A 20,622-nucleotide genomic window follows, 5' to 3' on the forward strand; every position below is an offset into this window, starting at 1 on the left:
TGTTGTGTTGGTCTATTCAAGCAAATCTTGGCTATTCAACGTACTTTAGTTGGTTAACCCATGACTAAAGTTAAATAGCGAGGATGAGGATGTCTCTTGTTCGTATACAAACAATTCTCCACAAACCACTAATACTTGAACTACTATTTGCTTTATGTACACTCAGATGTTTGGGAAGTAAGCAACCCCTTTGACATTTCTTTGTCTACAAAGAATTCTCGATGTGAAAACACAGACAAAAGGCTAATCTTTGAATAGGAAAAAGAGTGGATCTGCAGGATCCCAAATGAATTGGCTTATTCGAAAAAAGTCTTGTTTATTGGAAGATTTATCTCGTGTCTGGTACTACACAATTCCACTTTGCAAAAACTCCGAATCATTTTCGTTAGAAATGATCTACTTGCCCCAAAATGACGTAGTCCAAGAGGAAAATGCAAGCTTTCTAGCATTACAGATTAACATGGTTAGGTGAACAACCAAGTCTCCCATCATTTGAAGATTCTGCTGGACTTTATTTGGTCTTTCGTATATTAGATATAAAATCTAACCATTTTGCTGGTTAGGATCGACTAGGATCGACCAAGTAAAAAAAGAAAACTACGTATTTGCTACATAAAAAATTTTGGACTTCATGAAACTCACAAGTATAGCAACTAAATTTTATGAATCATATTATAAATGCACGACTCCATTCGAGGAAGTATCTCAAAATGGTTCAAAATAATAGATGCACCATAACAAAAAACAGGTAAAGACACTTTTTCCAACAATAAGATACAAAATATAAACTCAAAAAAAAAAAAAAAAAAAAAATAATAATAGTAATAATAATAATAATAATAATATTAGGTTTAAGAATAATAATAATAATAAAAAAAGACCCAAATTTAATTTAAGGGATAAAAAATTCAAGAAATAAGACAGGATAATTAATAATAGCAGCCTAAGAACATTTCAATCACAAATACCATATTCCCTGCCGGAGAGCGCCTTATTGAAGAAGCTCTTCCAACTAGAACAATATGAACCTGTAACAAATTGGAGAATACATTAGAGAGATTCTGATATAATAACTTAATTAAACATGCAAACACCAACAATCTAATTATACACCCCCTATGCTAACAAAACTGCCTCCTCCTTCCTTAACACACACTCAATCTTCACTTCTCTTCTTCTTCTTCTTTTCTTTCTTTTTGCTACCCTGCTCGCCCGCTTCCTCTTCTTCGTCTTCCCCGTGCTTTCGCTTCTTTTTCTTCTTCTTCTCCTCCTCCTCCTCCTCCGCACCACCGCCGTCTTCTTCTACTTCGTCGGGTTCTTCCGTTCTCTTCTTCTTTTTCTTCTTCTTTTCCTTCTCCTCGCCACCGTTTTGTACTTCTTCGGCTTGTTTCTTCTTTTTCTTCTTCTTCTCGTCCTTTCCGACTTCAGGTTTCGAATCCTCCTCCTTTACCGTTTCCTCTTCGTCTGCTGCCCTCTTCTTTTTCGTCTTCTTTTCTTTCTTCCCTTCAACAGTTAGAGGGGCATTTGCTTCCTCCTCAGCAGCCTTCTCGAGTTTACCGATGATAGAATCCGCTGCAGTGTTGTATGTCTACATAAAACAGAAAAGTCAGTCGTCTATATAAACAAGTGGGCGAATAACAGATTGTGAAAAGAGATGACAATCAGACCTTGGCAGCAGTTATTAAGCCCCCGACACTCTTCTTCCGATCCTTGTCGTAGGCTTCGATCTTCGGTTTGCCTTTAGCCGAACCAGCAACATGTCCCAACTCTCTACCCTCGAGGTTTCTTAACCTTGCTTCCAGCTGAGTAAACAAACGGTCATGTTTCAGCAGACACTTCCATAGATCTTTAAAAGACAAATAAATGAAAAAGATACCAAGAAGAAGAGTACCTTAGCGCGGTTTTCAAGACCCATCGAGTTATCTTGGCCATCGCCCAGAGCATCGCACCTAATTGCCAACGCAGTTTTAGCAGCTAGAGACCGAGAGATCTTTCCTTTGAGCTTTGGAGCGGCCTGACCAATTAGGGATGCATGATAGATGAGACCATACTTGGGAGTTGCATGCTTTGTTTTGAGGGCTCTGAACAGAGCCTTCTCAGCTCCAAGAATCTGCACTGTGCTTCCAGGCTGCTTAGCAAGATTGAGTAAACTTCCACCATGGGCAATTAGGCGGGCACCGACAAGCTCTCCGACGAGTGCAGTCAAGTTAGGAGCAATGGTGTTCATCCTGCTTTTTAGATAATCATACAGTTGGGCTCTGTATTCAGAAAGAGAAAGGACCTGATCACAGAGCTCTCTAATATTTATCAAATCAAGATCACTAACTTCAGTTCCCATTGATATCATACAGGCCTCCTTCAGCTCAGTCTCAACCTCCTCTGGCAATATCTAGAATGAAATATGCATAAAAAAAATCAACATTTGGAAATGTAAACAGCACAAGAATTTCTATAATGTTAAAGTAAAATTAATATGGCTCCATAGGGAAGGAAACCGACATCGCATTTTTATGCCACGAACACATTCAACTCCAAGAAGGTGGGTCAAACAGTTAGATAATAATCTAGTTCAAGACTTGCTTGAGTTGGAAGAATAGGTAGACATTAGCCATTGACATGAAACAAGCACACAAGCGACACTGGACTTTAACAAATACCATATATATACCTCGGAGAAATCAAGCTGAGCTGCATTATCACGGTTGCCCATTAATTTCACCGTCTTAGCATATTGTATGTTATCCTGAATAATTTTAGCAAGCTCTGGAAAATGCCAGCCATACCACTCCCTAACCCGCATTGCATAAGTGTTCAACTCCTTGTCAAGATCATCAAGCAATCCTATAGCTTGTATGATCATTGTATCCACCTGAAAATGGGATCAAACATGAGTTATATCATTTTGTTGAAAAAGTGCACTAACAATATCGACAATAAACGTTTATTGAATAGCCAACAGCCATCAATGTTAAATCTGAGAAAGAACAAACCTTATCAGCACTGAACTTCAGTTTATACCGAGACAAACTATGAGACAATCCCAAGCTCATTGGTGCCAAATCTTGAACAGCTAAACCCAATATTAGTTCATTCAATTGGTTTCTTAAACCTCTTATCAACTCCATAATAGAACTGTTGTGGACACAATCTATTTGCTGCATGAAAAGAAGTACATGACACTCAATAACATTGGATAACTTCATACGCAAACCAGTAAAAAATTATTTGTAGAACCAGCTGCATACCAGCTTCTCTTTGATTATATTTCCAAGCTTAGAATCAGCAACACCCAAGGTTTCACCATCACAGTTGGCTCGTAAAAATTTTCGCAATCCTTTGCTGGGTTTGCTGTCAATCAACAATGTGGTCGCTTCCAAAGCTTCTGACATGTTTTCAAACTTAGAAAAAGCCTTGAGCTTCACCACCTGATAGAATGAAATCAAAATGTTAGGCCCTAGCAAAATAGAAGAAGGTGCAGCAAGCACACAAAAAACGTCAACAGGAAAATGTACAAATTGACATTTTTCATGCCCTAATACAGTACATCTCCCATGTCAAAGAATGCCGGTAACATGGATGCGAATGTGGTAGTGGCTGTAGATTAAGAGAGATTACCTGTCTAGCAGATTCTGCATTGGAGAAATCCTTCCATAAATCCTACATTCAAAGTAGTTTGAAAATCAAGATCCATAAACATAGGAAGAAATCAGTACAGACATGTATTCACTTATAATATATATTTAATCAAGTGAACGACACATTCTCTACTTAACTTCTACTATTGCCAATGAACATTAGGCAACCACCAAACCATAAAAAATAGCTATTTTTACACATCCACCTTCAAACGAAATATACTCATAAACAATTTTCAAACAGCATCTACCTCAACTTTGTTGAGCTTTCCTTCATCCAAAACTTTAAACAGGGCAAAGCCCGCCGATGTCTCGAACAAGACAAGCATCTTCACGACCTCCCCAATACACCTGAGAGATACAAAACCATTCCCAATGCACGTTAGTCAAACAATTCACTTAAAAATCCAAACTGAAACAAAAGAAAAAATCTTCAGTTCCTCCCACATTAAAACCATATAAATAAACATACTTCAAGCATCACTAAGGCAACCGCAATATATCCTTTCTACAGGAAAAAAAATAGCATCTAATTCCAATAACCACATTAGATTATCCACTGAAGATCATGATTTCACTATGATACTTCAAAAGTTCCTCGAAACTACAAAACTGCTGCTCCCATGGCCGGTCAAGTAACAACCCACCAAACTTCATAGCTACGGCTACCGATCAAACTTGCTCATTATCGGAACTCAAAAGTAAGACGTCGAAGAATGATTGAGAGAGAGAGAAATTCGCATTACCTTAACGGAGTTCGGCGTCGGGAAAGAGGGGGAGGAAGCGAGAATTAGGGTTTAGCACCGAGAAGGGTTTGGGAGAAANTCACGGAGTTCGGCGTCGGGAAAGAGGGGGAGGGAGCGAGAATTAGGGTTTAGCACCGAGAAGGGTTTGGGAGAAACGTAATTTACAAATTTATATAGCGGTGGTATAGAGAGGCTGAGAGGGTTTTGCAGGGCGACTCTGGTCGTCGGGGTACTTTCGGTATTTAGAAAATTAGTAGGGTTGTTAACGTCCATCCATGACAAATATATTAGGATTATATTTATTTTATAAAATTTCTGTTTATTTGGTTGACTATGAAATTTAATTTAATTTTTAAGATTATATTATTATTAAAATAAAAATAAAAAACTATAGTTTAAGAATTTATTAGACATTTTTTTAAAGTTGAGGGACTAAATAGACATAAACCTTAAAGTCGAGAGACTAAACTTGTAACTTAGCCTAAAAAACCTAATGAAGAGGCAGCTCACGTACGGTTCGGGAGCCGAGCCCCAGCACAGGGACTTAGGTCAACACTTATTTAATAGCCAGTCATCAATTGGAAGCGGGCACGATGGTGATGAATTGCGATTGGTCCAAACCTTCGACCAGCAAATTATTGCGACCTGCCCAGAATGGCCGTACATCCTAAGACCTTATTCACACAGTGAAGAAAGGCCGAATGGAAGGGGGCAATCAGCTGGCTGCTTCTTGGCCACGCCCACCCGCGATATGAGATACTTGATCTAAATTCTCAAATAGGAAATTGCATACCATTCGCCGATATACGTATAGGAACATGGGTACATGATATAGAATGTCTTCCAGGTCAAAGCACAATGCTGGCTCGAGCCGCAGGAACTTTTGCTAAAATAGTGAAGGAACCTACACCCCCTACGCTCTCTCTTAGGCTTGTGCGGCTGCCTTCGGATGTTGAAAAACTCATTGATTCCGCCAAGCTACTAAAGGAGGTAGAAGTTCGGCCCGTTTTTTTTGGTGTCGTAGGGGAGGGATTGACCTTTCTAAAGCATATTCAGTCGTACCGACATGGCCCACTGATTTTTTTTTTCAATTTGAGCATCCATCAGTTTTATGTAAAATATGTCTTTAATATATATATAGATATATAGATATATAGATATCGGCCCTTCAACAAGCTTATCTTTGTCCTTCATGTCTATTCTAATGTCTCTATCTTGATTATGTCTCAACTTGTCTTCCATGCCCAGTTTGCGTGTTGGTGTGTTGGATGATGCATTATTCTCCTTGATCGCATCATGACACTCTTCTATATTTGCCCGCATGTGGTTGGATGGGCGTCTCTTAAGGGACGGCGCTTTGCTTGTCATGGCGTGAGGGTCACAACCTACTCTCTTCATAGGATGATTGTGACATTCTCCCTCACTTAACTTAGTCATCGTCCTCGATGACTTACTCGGGGCACAATCATATTGCAGATTGTGACATTCTCCCTCACTTAATTTAGTCATCGTCTTCGATGACTTTCTCAAGGCCCCTTCGATATATATATATAATAGATAATTAACTTCACGATTAATAGGTCGTTAACTCATTAGATTTAATTTAAATTTTACGAATACATCTAAAATAAAATTAAATGTATATAATCTTATTAGATATAAAATGTAAAGAGTTTGGAATATAAAAAATTTAATTTAATATAGTTAATTTCTAAAAATATGAATATATAAATCTATTAAATAATTTTTAAACTTTGTAGAGAAAAAAATTTGTAAATTGATGGCTAAATATTGTTTTGATGTTGGTTTATAAGTTTTATTAATTTATTTTTAATTAGAACACTACAAATTTTGTCGTAAGGTCCAGATCCACCGGCCCAGATCCACACCTAGCGGCTATTGTCCTCTTTGGACTTTGCCCGGATCCACCGCCAGCCCAGATCCACACCGCTAGCGGCTATTGTCCTCTTTGGGCTTTGCCCGGGGATCCACACCGCTAGCGACTATTGTCCTCTTTGGGCTTTGCCCGGGGATCCACACCGCTAGCGACTATTGTCCTCTTTGGGCTTTGCCCGGATCCACACCGCTAGCGGCTTTGTCCTCTTTGGGCTTTGCCCAGATCCGCTAGCGACTATTGTCCTCTTTGGGCTTTGCCCAGATCCACACCGCTAGCAGCTCAGTCCTCTTTGGGCTTTCCTTTTTGGGCTTCCCCTCAAGGCTTTAAAACGCGTCTGTTAGGGAAAAGTTTCCATACCCTTATAAACGGTGATTTGTTCTCGTCCCCAACCAATGTGGGACATCACATTTGTACTTTATTTATTGTTTTTAAATATTTTTTTCGATAAAAAATTGAAAACTTTGATCTATGTAAATTCAAACAAGTACTTGATAAAACTAGACGTTATGCTACATTTAGATACTCGTGATTTGCACGACTTCATAAAATTTAGAGGTAAATTACTAAGGCCTCGTGATATGATTAGGGACCTTAGTCGAACTTTGACGATACAAACTTGCAAATGATGACAAATTACCATTGTCTCTTGGACACGTGCGATATCCAAGGCTATTTTAGACTCGTGGGTTGTCTGGAGGCATTATCAACCACGTGTTTGTATTTGTCTATTGTGTTTAGGTTTTTTTGTGCATCGACGAGATCTATCTCTGGGTCGAGTACAAAGCCGTCAGGTTCAATTTTTATGTCGTTAGTGTTAGAATCGCACAACAACATACACATGATCTAGATGAACACAAATGACAGGAGTGAGGAAATGCAAAGAGAAATATTAGCTAAAGTATGTACAATAAGAGAGAATACTATACACAGAAGGCTTATCTTCAAGCTCCACCGCTCATGCTAGAAGAAGAATAAGAACTAAACAATGAAAGAACCGAAGGCTATGCGATGTCCCTCTCCAATGCAACGAGGATGGTTGTCACTCCTCCCGTGCATCCCTGGAAGACCTTCGAATCTGGTTTTATAAGCTTTTGATTTGTATCGGCCCAAGCTCACTGTTAGCAAATATTGTCTTCTTTGGGCTTTCCCTTCCGGGCTTCCCCTCAAGGTTTTAAAAACACGTCTGCTAAGGAAAGGTTTCCACACCCTTATAATGAATGTTTCGTTCTCCTCCCCAACCAATGTGAGATTTCACATGGTTGGTCTCTTGTCATGGCTAACAATGTCCACCATTTTCTTACCTCAAATTGTTGTGAATCGTCCGTTCAAAGAGGCTAAGTCTTCCATACGTGTCTGAAAATTCTAGACAAGCATATAGAGAGTCAATAACCTAAGCTAGAAGTAGCTGAAATACCTTTTAACGAATAAACGACCCTAGTAAAAGAATTAAAGAATTGAGGGTGAATAAAACTTAAGAATAACTGGAAAGATAAATAATAAAACTTGTAAATGACAAGTTAGCTACTTACTATCAAGATTATTTTAACTTTTCTTTCCAAATAGAGGTGATGCAGAGCAATCGAGGTGATGAGGCAGCTGGTTTAGAGGCTTCAGGGCATCCTTTTCCGAGTCTGGTTTATGTACATGTACTTTTGTTGTTAAAAACTTATACCGGTTATTTTGAGTTGTAGATAGTACTTAGTTTTACGTTTACTGTTTATAAATAACATGATTCCCGGCTAGTTTTCAAAGCAAATTATCTGTGTCAGTAGTAACTCCTGTGATTCGAGCGGTCGATTAGCGGGTGTTACACTAAGAAACTAAGTTAGTGTGACGTCAAATAGGGTCTTTTCTTTTGGATCCTATGGCAAGATAGAAACAATCTAGTCTTCAATGATAAGGAATCTTAATCTGATGGTGTTATTGACATTATTCTCTTCGCTGCTTAAAGATTATAGTTTCACTACTATAACCACTAGCTGTCCGTCATTGGTGGCAGTACTGCTAACAGATATTATTCATTTTGGTCTGTTACGTATTGCCGTCAGTCGCATGGTTTTAAAACGCGTAACTGTTAAGAAGAAGTTTCCACACCCTTATAAAGAATGTTTCGTCCCCCTCTCCAACCGATGTGGGATCTCACAATCCACCCTCCTCAGGGGCCTAACATCCTCGGTGTGTGGGTTTGATACCATTTGTAACAGTCCAAGCCCACCACTAACAGATATTGCCCGCTTTGGCCAATTACGTATCGTCATCAGCCTCACGGTCTTAAAACGCGTAACTGCCAAGGAAAGGTTTCCACGCTCTTATAAAGAATGTTTCGTTCCCTACTCCAACTGATGTGGGATCTCACAATCCACCCTCCTTGGGGGGCCTAGCATCCTCGCCGGCACACCGCACAGTGTCTGGCTCTGATACCATTTGTAACAGTCCAAGCCTACCACTAACAGATATTGTCCGTTTTGGCCAATACGTATCGTCGTTAGCCTCATATTTTTAACACACGTAACTGTCAAGGAGAGGTTTTCCACACTCTTATAAAGAATGTTTCGTTCCCCTCTCCAACTGATGTGGGATCTCACGATCCACCCTCCTTAGGAGCCTAGCATCCTTGCTGGCACACCACCCAGTATCTGGCTCCCTAAGCCCACCACTAACAAATATTGTCCGCTTTGGCCTACTACGTATTGTCTTCAACCATACGGTTTTAAAACGCGTAACTGTTAGGGAGAGGTTTCCACACCCTTAGAAAGAATGCTTCGTTCCCCTCTCCAACTGACATGGGATCTCACAGTTTTCTTCCATTAGTTTGTAAATCAATCCATCACGAAAGGATGATGGATCCATGAGATCGAGCATCAGATGTCTATTCAGAAACATGAACTCGCTCAGTAGCACCTGAAGTAAGCAACTTATAGGAGTTTCTAATATCAATCTTTATTGAACTTATCCAAGTCTATTCAAATCCACAAGACAGTCAAGCTTTCAATAGCTCTGTAATATATCAGAAACATGGGTAAAATATAAGCTAAAAATGACATCCTGTAAGCCATTTCTCTTAGGATTTTCTTTGTATTCTCAACTGTTTATAGTATAGGCATCTTCTTCTGGGATGGAAGAACAAAACCAAATTCAAGGGTCAAATGTAGGAACTTCATGTTGAGAGGAGTATATGGCTCTATACACCGTTCGGTCGATAAGGCTTCGATATGGATCCTCCTTTCGCTTCTTAATCAAGTAAGCTAAACTAAGTTCGACTTCGGATTTCACATGATTATACAGATCGTTAGCGTTTTTCTTGTCCTTCAGAAACTCCTCTCGCCCTTTAGTTACTATTGGCTTACCGAACAGGTAATATAAACGACCAGGTATCTTCGGAAAGAGCAAAGGGACGAAAAGAACCTGACTAGCAACCTCTCCGCTACCCACATCCCTGAAACCATGGTATATTCAACATCCAGAAAGAAGAATCGACTTCGATCGACATTTGTAATGCTTGTTTATTCAAAAAGGAACATGAGACAAGACATAAAGCAAGGTCCTAAAATGTTTTGTCATCATGATGAAGAACAGTTACCTCACTTTAGCAGAATTCTCATTTACTTCTCTGAGGCTGTCATTAAGTACAGGGATTTTCATGAAGTCGTTATAATCTAAAACCAGCTGCAAATACGAAATACGACGACGACGATGATGATAATAACCAGAAAGGTAGTGAACAAAAAGACAAGTTTGCACCATGAAAAATATGCACGTCTCTCAAAGGTGTCCATAGGTTTTCGGGCCCATATGGCTCCTTGTTTGAGGTGAGGGCGTCGAGCTATGATAGCCTAACCAAGTTTGGTTGATGGTTTTACGAGCTCAAGTTATTGGGTCGGTTAAATCGAGTCTTCCTAACTTCTCAAGGAGTCGGTTAGTAACGAGTGGTTCGAGTGGGGAGTGGTTAGGAATGGGGTCCTATCACAACTCCTTATGCTTGAGCTGCCAAATGGTAATTGAATATCATCAAATTGGATAGGGAATCAAACTTACTTGTGCCATATCATCTTCTCCAACAGCACCGAACGGTACAATTGTAGCGCCAAAACGAGCAGCCATCCTCACAAACTCCTGTTGATTCGGCCAGAACAGCTTATACTCTTCACCCTGTCAAGTTTTCAGAGGAAACAATGAATGAACATGAGAAACGTTAACCTCAACCATTAGATGAAAAAGTGGCAAGATAGGTCATTTTGTGTAACGGCCCAGACCCACCGGTAGCAGATATTGTTCTCTTTGGGCTTTCCCTTTTGGGCTTCCCCTCAAGGCTTTAAAACGCGTCTGCTAGGGAAAGATTTCCACACCCTTATAAAGGGTGTTTTGTTCTCCTTCCCAACCAATGTGGGATTGTGTCCCCAACTAATGTGGGATTCTCACATTTTGACTCGAAAAAACACCGCCATGAACTCTCGATGCCATGATAACGTGATGTTAAAAGTCTGATAACTCAAAAGCTGAATCATGCAAAAGTAAAGTACATGAAAAACTTTAAGCTTTTGCAACCTTGTGGTTACAGATGTCGAGGATTGTTTGGAGGAGTCCCACATTGGCTAATTTAGGGAATGATCCTCGGTTTATAAGGAATACATCTTCATTGGTATGAGGCATGAGAGCTTATGCTCAAAGTGGACAATATCATACCATTGTGGAGCACTGTAATTCCCAACATGGTATCAGAGCTATGCTCTTAATTTAGTCATGTCAATAAAATCCTCAAGTGTCGAACAAAGAAATTGCTAGCCTCGAAGGTGTAGTCAAAAGTGACTCATGTGTTGAACAAAGGGTGTACTTTGTTCAAGAGCTCCAAAGAAAGAAGTCGAGCCTCGATTAAGGGGAGGCTGTTCAAGGGTTACATAGACCTCAAATGGAGGCTCTATAGTGTACTTTGTTCGAGGGGAGTTTTGTTGGGAGGGAGTCCCATATTGGCAAATTTAGGGAATGATCATGGGTTTATAAGTAAGGAATACATCTTCATTAGTACGAGGCCTTTTGGGGAAACCCAAAACAAAACCACGAGAGCTTATGCTCAGAGTGGACAATATCATACCATTGTGGAGATCTGTAATTCCTAACAACAAATAAGTCCTTTCCAAATGTCATTTTATGCAAGAAGTTTAAGCTACTTAAATTCATTAGCTTAGCTGATTTATACGAACGGAAAGAGGAAATCAAGCTTAATTCGAGTTTACAGCTACATGGTATTCTCTCTATCTCGACATCAGTTGTAGTCTATTAAACTGCAAATTTTTCGAGGTGATGGAAGTGAGGAACGTAAAGTACCTTGTAGTGAAGAGCCTCGCGCGCACCCCCGGGATAGAGGAGAACATGAGCTTTTTCTGACAACAATTTGTATAGATTGTTAGCAGTGACAGGTACTGCACCAAATACTTTCATCCAGTCAACCATAGAAGTTTCAGGAGATTCCGAGTCGAGTTTTCCCATGAACAACTCGGGATGTGCTATTCCACGAACCACAACATGCTTCTCTCTTATAAATCTTTCAACTAAAGGAGCAAGCTCTATTCCTAATAAATTGTGATAACCTACTAGCAACACAGGACCCTCATTAGGAACTCCAGAAAGACCTCTCACTATAGTTCCATCTCCCAAAGTTGAGAACATTGTAGAACCTGCGAGAAAATGAAATAATCTGCCACACATAATAACTTTCAGCCTACAGAAGTAAATCAGAGGAGAAATTTATAAAAAGGTTGGTTCATGCATAGGAGTAACAAGGCACAAATATAGACGGAACCTACGGTAGTAGCCCAGCCAATTATGTACTCTAACCAGTGTCGGTTGAGGATTGTTGGGAGGGAGTCCCACATTGGCTAATTTAGGGAATGAACATGAGTTTATAAGCCATGAGAGCTTATGCTCAAAGTGGACAATATCATACCATTGTGGAGATCCGTGATTCCTAACATGGTATCAGAGCCATGCCCTAAACTTAGCTATGTCAATAGAATCCTCAAATGTCGAATGAAGAATTGTGAGTCTCGAAGGTATAGACAAAAGGGTGTACTTTGTTCGAGGGCTCCAAAGGAGTCGAGCCTCAATTAATAAGAGGCTGTTCGAGGGCTCTATAGACCTCAGAGGCGACTCTATGGTGTGCTTTGTTTGAGGGGAGAATTGTTGAGGATTGTTGGGAGGGAGTCCTACATTGGCTAATTTAGGGAATGATCATGGGTTTATAAGTAAGGAATACATTTCCATTGGTATGAGGTCTTTTGGGGAATCCCAAAGCAAAGCCATGAGAGTTTATGCTCAAAGTGGACAATATCATACCATTGTGGAGATCTGTGATTTCTAACATGGTATCAGAGTCATGCCCTAAACTTAGCCATGTCAATAGAATCCTCAAATGTCGAACAAAGAATTGAGCCTCGAAAGTGTAGTCAAAGGATGCACTTTGTTTGAGGGCTCCAAAGGAGTCGAGCCTCAATTAATGGGAGGTTGTTCGAGGGCTCTATAGACCTCAGAGGAGGCTCTATGGTGTACTTTGTTCGAGGAGAGGATTGTAGGGAGGGATATCATACTATACCATTGTGGAGATCTGTGACTCCTAACAGTGTCCATCTAACATGTTATGTAAAACAAGAACATTTCGTTCATCGTCGGTAAGCAACTTGCGAAAATTAAGATATCCATGAGGCCTCAGTTGATTTCATTAGTTCTTTTATGTACGATCCATGTGTGTTCTTTCGTTTTCTTGTTTATGCTCTACTTCGATTGAAGATCTGGGCCAAAGGACAAAACTCATCTTTCTTGAAAAACGGAAGGGAACAACATGACATCGCAATTTAAATTTAATCTCGATGAAACAATACATCAATGAAAAGTTAGTTCGATGAATAATTGATGTAAAAGTTACCCAGTCACTTGAGTAAAAGCGTAGTTGTACTCTCCTACACTGGGCGGAAGATAATCCGAAACAATATCGTGCTTTCTTGATCGTCGATACTTGTTAGTGCATTTGATTACTGTCATCAAACCAATACCATCTTCCTGTTACATGATATGATGGTGACAAGTCATATGATTTTACTTGAAAGATAGAAAGGAGAAGAGTGTTAAAAGCATAGTGCAGCTCTCTACATTTTTCCAATCAGAAATTTTATAGGAATCATGGTGTTATCTACCATATTTTCACGTACCAATAATAAGGCGTGCCCATTTTCGTTGAAATACCGAGCTCTACAGTTCGGTAATAATCTCCGTAGTCGTTGGGCTTCATCTCGACTTGGAACCATGTTATCCTTGCCACTGAAAGGCACAACAAATTGTAGTCACTTGTATGAACGTTGGACCAACTATGAAACAATCAAATTCTGATAATTGAGTAGGATGATTTGACAATTTAAAATAAAGAACTCGAACATAATCATTTTGGCGTAAGTGGTTCATGATAGACGAGAGATAGACTGTGAGATCCCACATCGGTTGGGGAGGAGAACGAAGCATTCTTTATAAGGGTGTGGATTTCCTAGCAGACATGTTTTAAAAATCTTGAGAGGAATTCCGAAAAAGAAAGCCCATAGAGGACAATATCTACTAGTGATGGACTTGAGCTGTTACAAATAGTATCAGAGCCAGACATCGGGCGATGTGCCAGCGAGGAGGCTGAGCCCTGAAGGGGGGTGGACATGAGGCGGTGTGTCAGTAAGGACGCTGGGCCCCAAATGGGGTGGATTGTGAGATCCCATATCGGTTGGGGAGGAGAACGAAGCATTTTTTATAAGGGTGTCGAAACCTCTCTAGTAGACGTTTGCTAGGGCTTCCCTCTTTGGGCTTTCCCTTTCGGGCTTCCCTCAAGGTTTTTAAAACACATTTGCTAGGGAGAGGTTTCCACACCCTTATAAAAAATGCTTCATTCCCCTGATGTGGGATCTCACAATCCACCCCCCTTCGGGGCCCAACATTCACACTGGCACTCGTTCCTCTCTCCAATCGATGTGGGATCTCACAATCCTCCCCCCTTCGGGGCCCAGCGTCCTTGCTGGCACACCACCCGTTGTCTGGTTCTGATACCATTTATCACAGCTCAAGCCCACCGCTAGCAGATATTGTCCTCTTTAGGCNTTCACACTGGCACTCGTTCCTCTCTCCAATCGATGTGGGATCTCACAATCCTCCCCCCTTCGGGGCCCAGCGTCCTTGCTGGCACACCACCCGTTGTCTGGTTCTGATACCATTTATCACAGCTCAAGCCCACCGCTAGCAGATATTGTCCTCTTTAGGCTTTCCTTTTCGGGCTTCCCTAAGGTTTTTAAAACGCGTATGCTAAAGAGTGGTTTCCACATCCTTATAAAGAATACTTCGTTCCCCTCTCCAACTGACGTGAGATCTCACAACCTTGGTCCTATGTAAGTGTCCTAATGTTTGTCCATTGATCATGGTGGCAAAACCTTTTTGTAACTATTATCCTTTTAAGTTTTGTTTTACTTGATCATTTGTCTCTCTTTTTGTGAACTTTAGCTCTTGCATTCTTTCAATGTTTTTGCATTGAAATTCCAGTTATAAACACACAGACACCACTCACACCCATGAACACACACTAAGTTCTAGGTAAAAACCTGGCTAGCACAAGTACTTCGGCTTTAACAGCATGGAGACGAGAATTAGCGTAAGCAGCAGCTGACTCGAGCAGCTTCAGCTTCCAAAGAAAGGTATCCTTCGGTATAATGCTAACTAATTCCTGAAAAAAACTCATCTCGTATTAGCTAACCGTAACAAAAATCTTAACTTTTTTATTTTCAAAACGCGTCTACTAGAGTGGTTGAAACTTTTCAATTTTGAAATATGATCTAGATAACGATATCGACAATGAATAGAGATAGAACGAAAAGGCGACATCATATCCTCCTTACCGAGAGATATGGCAGTAGAGAAGTCAAGTTGAGTGACATTTTTTCTAATTGCTGCATTGGAGGAAGCTTTCTGTCAACATTGACTGTTGCTACTTTCAATGGTTCACCTGGTGTAGCAGTAGAAATAAACATGATTTTTACCTTTTAATCATAGCTACAAATCCAGGAATTCTTACACTGCACCATAAGTTAAGTGTAAATCTCATTCAAACAAAGATAACAAAGGAAAAAGGTTATGTGTAAAACAAAGAAACGTTTGGAAGTTTATATCTGAAAATGAAACTTGAAGAAGATAAGTTCTTAATGGTTAACCTTCCCAAGTAATTCTTTTGGCTTTGTGTTGGAGTAAGTTACCCGAAAAGGATATTCGTCACCCTTCATCTGTGAGATCCTACATCGGTTGGAGAGGGGAACGAAACATTCCTTATAAGAGTGTGGAGGAAGCCTCTCCCTAACAGACGCGTTTTACAACTGTGAGGCTGACGGGGATATCTAATGGGCTAAAGTGGACAATATCTGCTTGCGGTGGGCTTAGGCTGTTATTGGAGTAAGATACTGTAACAGCCTGTTGTCCTCTTTGGGCTTTCCCTTCCAGACTTCCCCTCAAGGTTTTAGAACGTGTCCACTAGGGAGAGGTTTCTACACCCTTATAAGTAATGTTTCGTTCCCTTCTCCAACCGATGTGGGATCTCACCATCCACCCCCTTGGGGGCCTAGTGTCCTCGCTGGCTCACCGCCCGGTGTCTGACACTGATACCATTTGTAATAGCCCAAACCCACCGCAAGCATATATTGTCCTCTTTGGGTTTTCCCTTTCGGGCTTCCCATCAATGTTTTAAAATGTGTCCACTAGGGAGAGGTTTCCACACCCTTATAAGTAATGTTTCGTTCCCCTCTCCAACCAATGTGGGATCTCACAATCCACCCCCTTGACAGCCCAGTGTCCTTGCTAGCTCATCATCCGATATCTGACTTTGATACCATTTGTAATAGTCCAAACCCACCGCAAGCATATATTTTCCTCTTTGGGTTTTCCCTCTCGAGCTTCCCATCAATGTTTTAAAATGTGTCTATTAGGGAGAGGTTTCCACACCCTTATAAGTAATGTTTTGTTCCCCTCTCCAACCGATGTGGCTCACAGCTACTCCATAAAGGACATTCATCACCCTTCATCAGTCAATTCCCACCTTGAACCTAATAACCATGCTGACATGAACATTATCAATTTAACCGAGTAATTTAGAGCCTTAGTTTCAACATATCATCATCCTTCATTGACACGTTTTCATTGGTGGTGAAAGAAAAAGAAGAGGAAATAGGAAGCAAACAAAGTAGTCGAAACCTTAGATCGTTAAAATTTAATCCTTGCCATTCCTTATTGTTAAGGTTGTAAGAAGAAAAGGCAGTGATAGAATGAAGCATCTCCACGGACTAGCACTGCCTTTGTAACAGCCGCCCACTGCCCACTGTAGCAGATATTGTCCTCTTTGGACTTTCTCTTTCGGGCTTCCCTTCAATCCACTCGTCTTGGGGGCTAGCGTCTTTACTAGCACACCACCCGATATCGGGCTCTGATACCATTTGTAACAACCCAAGCCCACCGCTAGCAGATATTGTCCTCTTTGGACTTCCTCTTTTGAGTTTTCCCTCAACGTTTTTAAAACGTGTATGTTAGGGAGAGGTTTCCACATCTAAGCCCACCGCCAATAGATATTGTCTATTTTAGACTTTCTCTTTCGGGCTTTTCCTCAATCCACTCCCCTTGGGGGCTAGCGTCCTTGCTAGCACACCACCCGATACCGGGCTCTGATACCATTTGTAACAACCCAAACCCATCGCTAGTAGATATTGTCCTCTTTGAGCTTTCCCTTTCGAGTTTTCCCTCAACGTTTTTAAAACGCGTCTGTTAGGGAAAGGTTTCCACACCTAAGCTCACCACTAGTAGATATTGTCCCTTTTAGACTTTCTCTTTGGGCTTCTCCTCAATCCACCCCCCTTGGGGGCTAGCGTCCTTGCTGGCACACCACCTGATGTCGGGTTCTGATACCATTTGTAACAACCCAAGCCCACCGCTAGCAGATATTGTCCTCCTTGGGCTTTCCCTTTCGAGTTTTCCCTCAAGATTTTTAAAACGCGTCTGTTAGGGAGAGGTTTCCACATCCTTATAAAGAATGTTTCGTTCCCCTCTCCAACCAAGGTGGGACCTCTTTATCTCAATACTCGGTGAGACCAATGGTATGCCAGAAGCACGACCTTTTCCTTAGTAAATCTCCAAATTGCCAATATATAAGCCACCAAACTTCCATTATTACCATTTCACTATCATCCCAGAAAACAGTGATCATGAATCTAATCTTCAACAAAAGTATGAGTGGCAGGATGGATGGAAAACAAAAGACAGGGAATTTATCCTCCTTTGTCACGTAAGCGCATTTGTCAAACCCATTAGATTCGGGCTGTTATCGCTCTCAGGAAACCAAGAGAATGCTTCGCATTTTCTTGCTCGTTTTTCTGCTAGATTTCCTATTATGATCCTATATACCTAAAGTGTAACAATCCAAATCCACCACTAGCAGATATTGTCCTCTTTGGGCTTTCCCTTTCGGGCTTCCCCTCAAGGTTTTAAAATGCGTCCGCTAGGGAAAGGTTTCCACACCCTTATAAATGGTGATTTGTTCTCCTCCCCAACCAATGTGGGACATCACATCAGGAAAGAAACAGACAATTAGTAGCAGTCTACTTACCCACAACAAAGCTAAGAAGGTAGAGAACGGTTTCGTGCAGCGCATCAGGCATAGCTCCTAACAACGGTAACAAGGGTTGTAATTGAGACCTGCCAAAAGATGTAGCTGATGGAGGGCCAAAAAACTGTCAAGACACTGAAAATCTCGTGACCAAACCATATCATGTGATTAAATGAACTTGAAGCTAAACTGCAAATATGGAACCAACCTGGATTTGTTAAGATCAGAACAAGGTCAATTTCAGGATTACGTGATGCAACTGCGAGTGCTAAGCATCCTCCAAATGAGTCCCCGACTAAATAAATCGGTTTGTTCGGGGAAGAAGCATGCTCTGACCTGATAGTTTCTTCAACGAGTTTAACGAGTCCTTTAGATAACACAAGTTTGCTTCATCAGCAATATACAAACATGTCTAGTTATTGAACAATAACAACAATATAGACCTTGTTAAGTTATGAAACTTGCTGCTTATTTATAGCTTATTATCATCCATAGTGAAGCTATATATGAAAAAAGGTCAGTAAAAAGCTAGTCGAGCTATATATGGTAAATAGTTATATACAGTAGATAGATGGTTATATCTGGTAAAGCTATATATAGTAAACTGAACCATATATATATATATATACCCCTTAGACAGTGTTTTGAAAATATACTTTTTGTATTCTCTCTATTCTCTCTACGTGAAGTCATCAGTATAAATCTTTAGCCAATATTCCTCCTTGCCTTTTCTCTCTCCTGTTCTTAGTGTTCATCTAGATCGAGTGTGTGCATTGTTGTGCGATCCCAACAGACCTCACCAAGTTAGAGTTTTAAGTGCATGAACAAATCCACGTGAATTCCTTAAACATGGGAAAAGTTGACTCACGAAGCACTCATAAAAATTGTATCCTTGAAAATATTCTAGGCATAAAGAAAGCGTTTAAACCTTCAAATGGCGTTCTATCTTGAACAGGAATATGTAGGCACCGAACTTCGAAAGCCCTGCATCAGTAGATTGTTGCTTTAATCATACAAGCAAAAGAAATGTCACCAATTCAAGCATATTTATTATCCAAATTACATCCATATTTCTACAAGAATCATCTCCGTTCCACATTTTACAAAAGAAACTTCCATGCCCTGTCAGGAATCCTTTTAACAAAACCAGTTTACAGTGATAGAATGTTCCACAATTCATCAAAAACAACCACGTCAAGAGATAAGGATACATGTAACAGCCTAGGCACACCGTTAGCAGGTATTGTCCTCTTTGGACTTTCCCTTTCGGGCTTCCTCTCAAGGCTTTAAAACGCGTATGCTAGGGAAAGGTTTCCACACCCTTATAAAGGGTGTTTCGTTCTCCTCCCTAACCAATGTGGGATTGTAGGATGTCACAATACATGTTTCAGTTCCGAAGTGTCCTCTTTGGACTTTCCCTTTCGGGCTTCCCCTCAAAGCTTTAAAACGCGTATGCTAGGGAAAGGTTTCCACACCCTTATAAAGGTAGAACGATGCTAGCAGGTATTGTCCTCTTTGGGCTTTCCCTTTCGGGCTTCCTCTCAAGGCTTTAAAACGCGTATGCTAGGGAAAGGTTTCCACACCCTTGTAAAGGGTGTTTCGTTCTCCTCCTCAACCAATGTGGGATTGTAGGATGTCACAATACATGTTTCAGTTCCGAGTATCAATTCAACAGCATGAGAAGTGAATGGCTTACTTCCCAAGAGCTTGATGATGCATAATGAGGCCACATCCAGTGCCATCCGCTCCTAAAGAGTACAAAACCAATACTACCAAATTAGAACAATTCATTCAAAGCTAGAAAAACATGATATGTGTTCAAAGATTAAGCATACTATCAAAACTTGTGTCTCAACCATTCCATGTTTATAAATTTGATATCAGTTTTGAACTTATCAGCTGGTGCAAAATCATTACCAGGTAAGAACAAAAGAATTGGAGAACCCTTTAATGGACATCCAGATGCAACAGGGCAAAACCAGCGCGGCGGACCGCCATCACGATGCCGAGTAAACTCCTTAACAGCAGCAAAGTAGTCTTTCAATGTCATAGTTCCATACCCATCATCCCAAAATGGCTCCAACTTCTCTGGAACATCATTTCTCAGCTTGATCTTCTTCTCTTCACCTTTAGATTTCAACCTTCCATTGCCCTTGCCTATTGAAGAACAACTCCTCTCCCTCTCCCTAACTAAAGAAGCTCTATTCCGTTGAACTGAACCTCCAAACAATGACACCCCAACGCCTAAACAAGATGCCATGTCTTATTGCAAGCAATGAGATAAGCTAGACACGTTCTTCAGCTTCCAAAAATCAAAACAATTTCAAGATTCAGTGCTAATCACTTTCAAGAACAGCTTAAATAAACCGAATTCATATTACAGAGAGAGAATCCCATTGAATTGTCGAAGAAAAACAACCCAACCAACACGTTCTGCGTTGAGCTGACAACAAAATGAACAATTCAGCAACAAAAAGGGGTAAATTAAAACAAACCCGTAAAGCTAATGTAGCCATTCCAGCTAATCTGGAAGTTCAAATTCCTTATGGAACACGCATCAAAACACTGTTCGGAACAGGACAAAGCAGGAAAATAAAGTGGACTAATCAGATATATACCTACACATTGTCCGATGAGCCTGACAGAGATTTCGTCGCCTCATGTGGGTCCGAGAGGGAGAACGAGGGA

General features: G+C 40.6%; 2 protein-coding genes across 3 annotated transcripts; both read right to left on the reverse strand.

Annotated features, from left to right (window-relative positions):
• Positions 1–864: 864 nt before the first annotated feature.
• Positions 865–4,553, reverse strand: LOC111798365 (probable nucleolar protein 5-2). Of its 2 annotated transcripts, none has more exons than XM_023681457.1 (9): positions 4,461–4,553; positions 3,887–3,988; positions 3,616–3,657; positions 3,246–3,425; positions 2,991–3,155; positions 2,669–2,869; positions 1,892–2,389; positions 1,668–1,802; positions 865–1,588 (listed from the first exon to the last, which is right to left on the reverse strand). In XM_023681457.1, exons 2-9 carry the CDS (start codon positions 3,962–3,964, stop codon positions 1,157–1,159), a joined length of 1,731 nt encoding a protein of 576 aa, XP_023537225.1. In that variant the 5' UTR covers positions 3,965–3,988; positions 4,461–4,553; the 3' UTR covers positions 865–1,156. The 2 variants fall into 2 exon arrangements, with proteins under 2 accessions (XP_023537225.1, XP_023537224.1); XM_023681456.1 differs by lacking the exon at positions 4,461–4,553 and adding an exon at positions 4,382–4,459 and having other exon boundaries at positions 872–1,588; positions 3,887–3,986.
• Positions 4,554–9,280: 4,727 nt separating this feature from the next.
• Positions 9,281–20,196, reverse strand: LOC111798315 (acyltransferase-like protein At1g54570, chloroplastic). Its single transcript, XM_023681378.1, has 13 exons — positions 19,852–20,196; positions 19,631–19,682; positions 18,863–18,918; positions 18,143–18,301; positions 17,935–18,039; positions 15,191–15,297; positions 14,897–15,018; positions 13,478–13,586; positions 13,195–13,328; positions 11,601–11,970; positions 10,314–10,427; positions 9,859–9,944; positions 9,281–9,714 (listed from the first exon to the last, which is right to left on the reverse strand). The coding sequence occupies exons 1-13, from the start codon at positions 20,192–20,194 to the stop codon at positions 9,414–9,416; spliced, it is 2,058 nt and encodes a 685-aa protein (XP_023537146.1). The 5' UTR covers positions 20,195–20,196; the 3' UTR covers positions 9,281–9,413.
• Positions 20,197–20,622: the final 426 nt, after the last annotated feature.

Source organism: Cucurbita pepo, chromosome LG07, assembly GCF_002806865.2.
Source record: "Cucurbita pepo subsp. pepo cultivar mu-cu-16 chromosome LG07, ASM280686v2, whole genome shotgun sequence".
NCBI classification, from domain to species: Eukaryota; Viridiplantae; Streptophyta; class Magnoliopsida; order Cucurbitales; family Cucurbitaceae; genus Cucurbita; species Cucurbita pepo.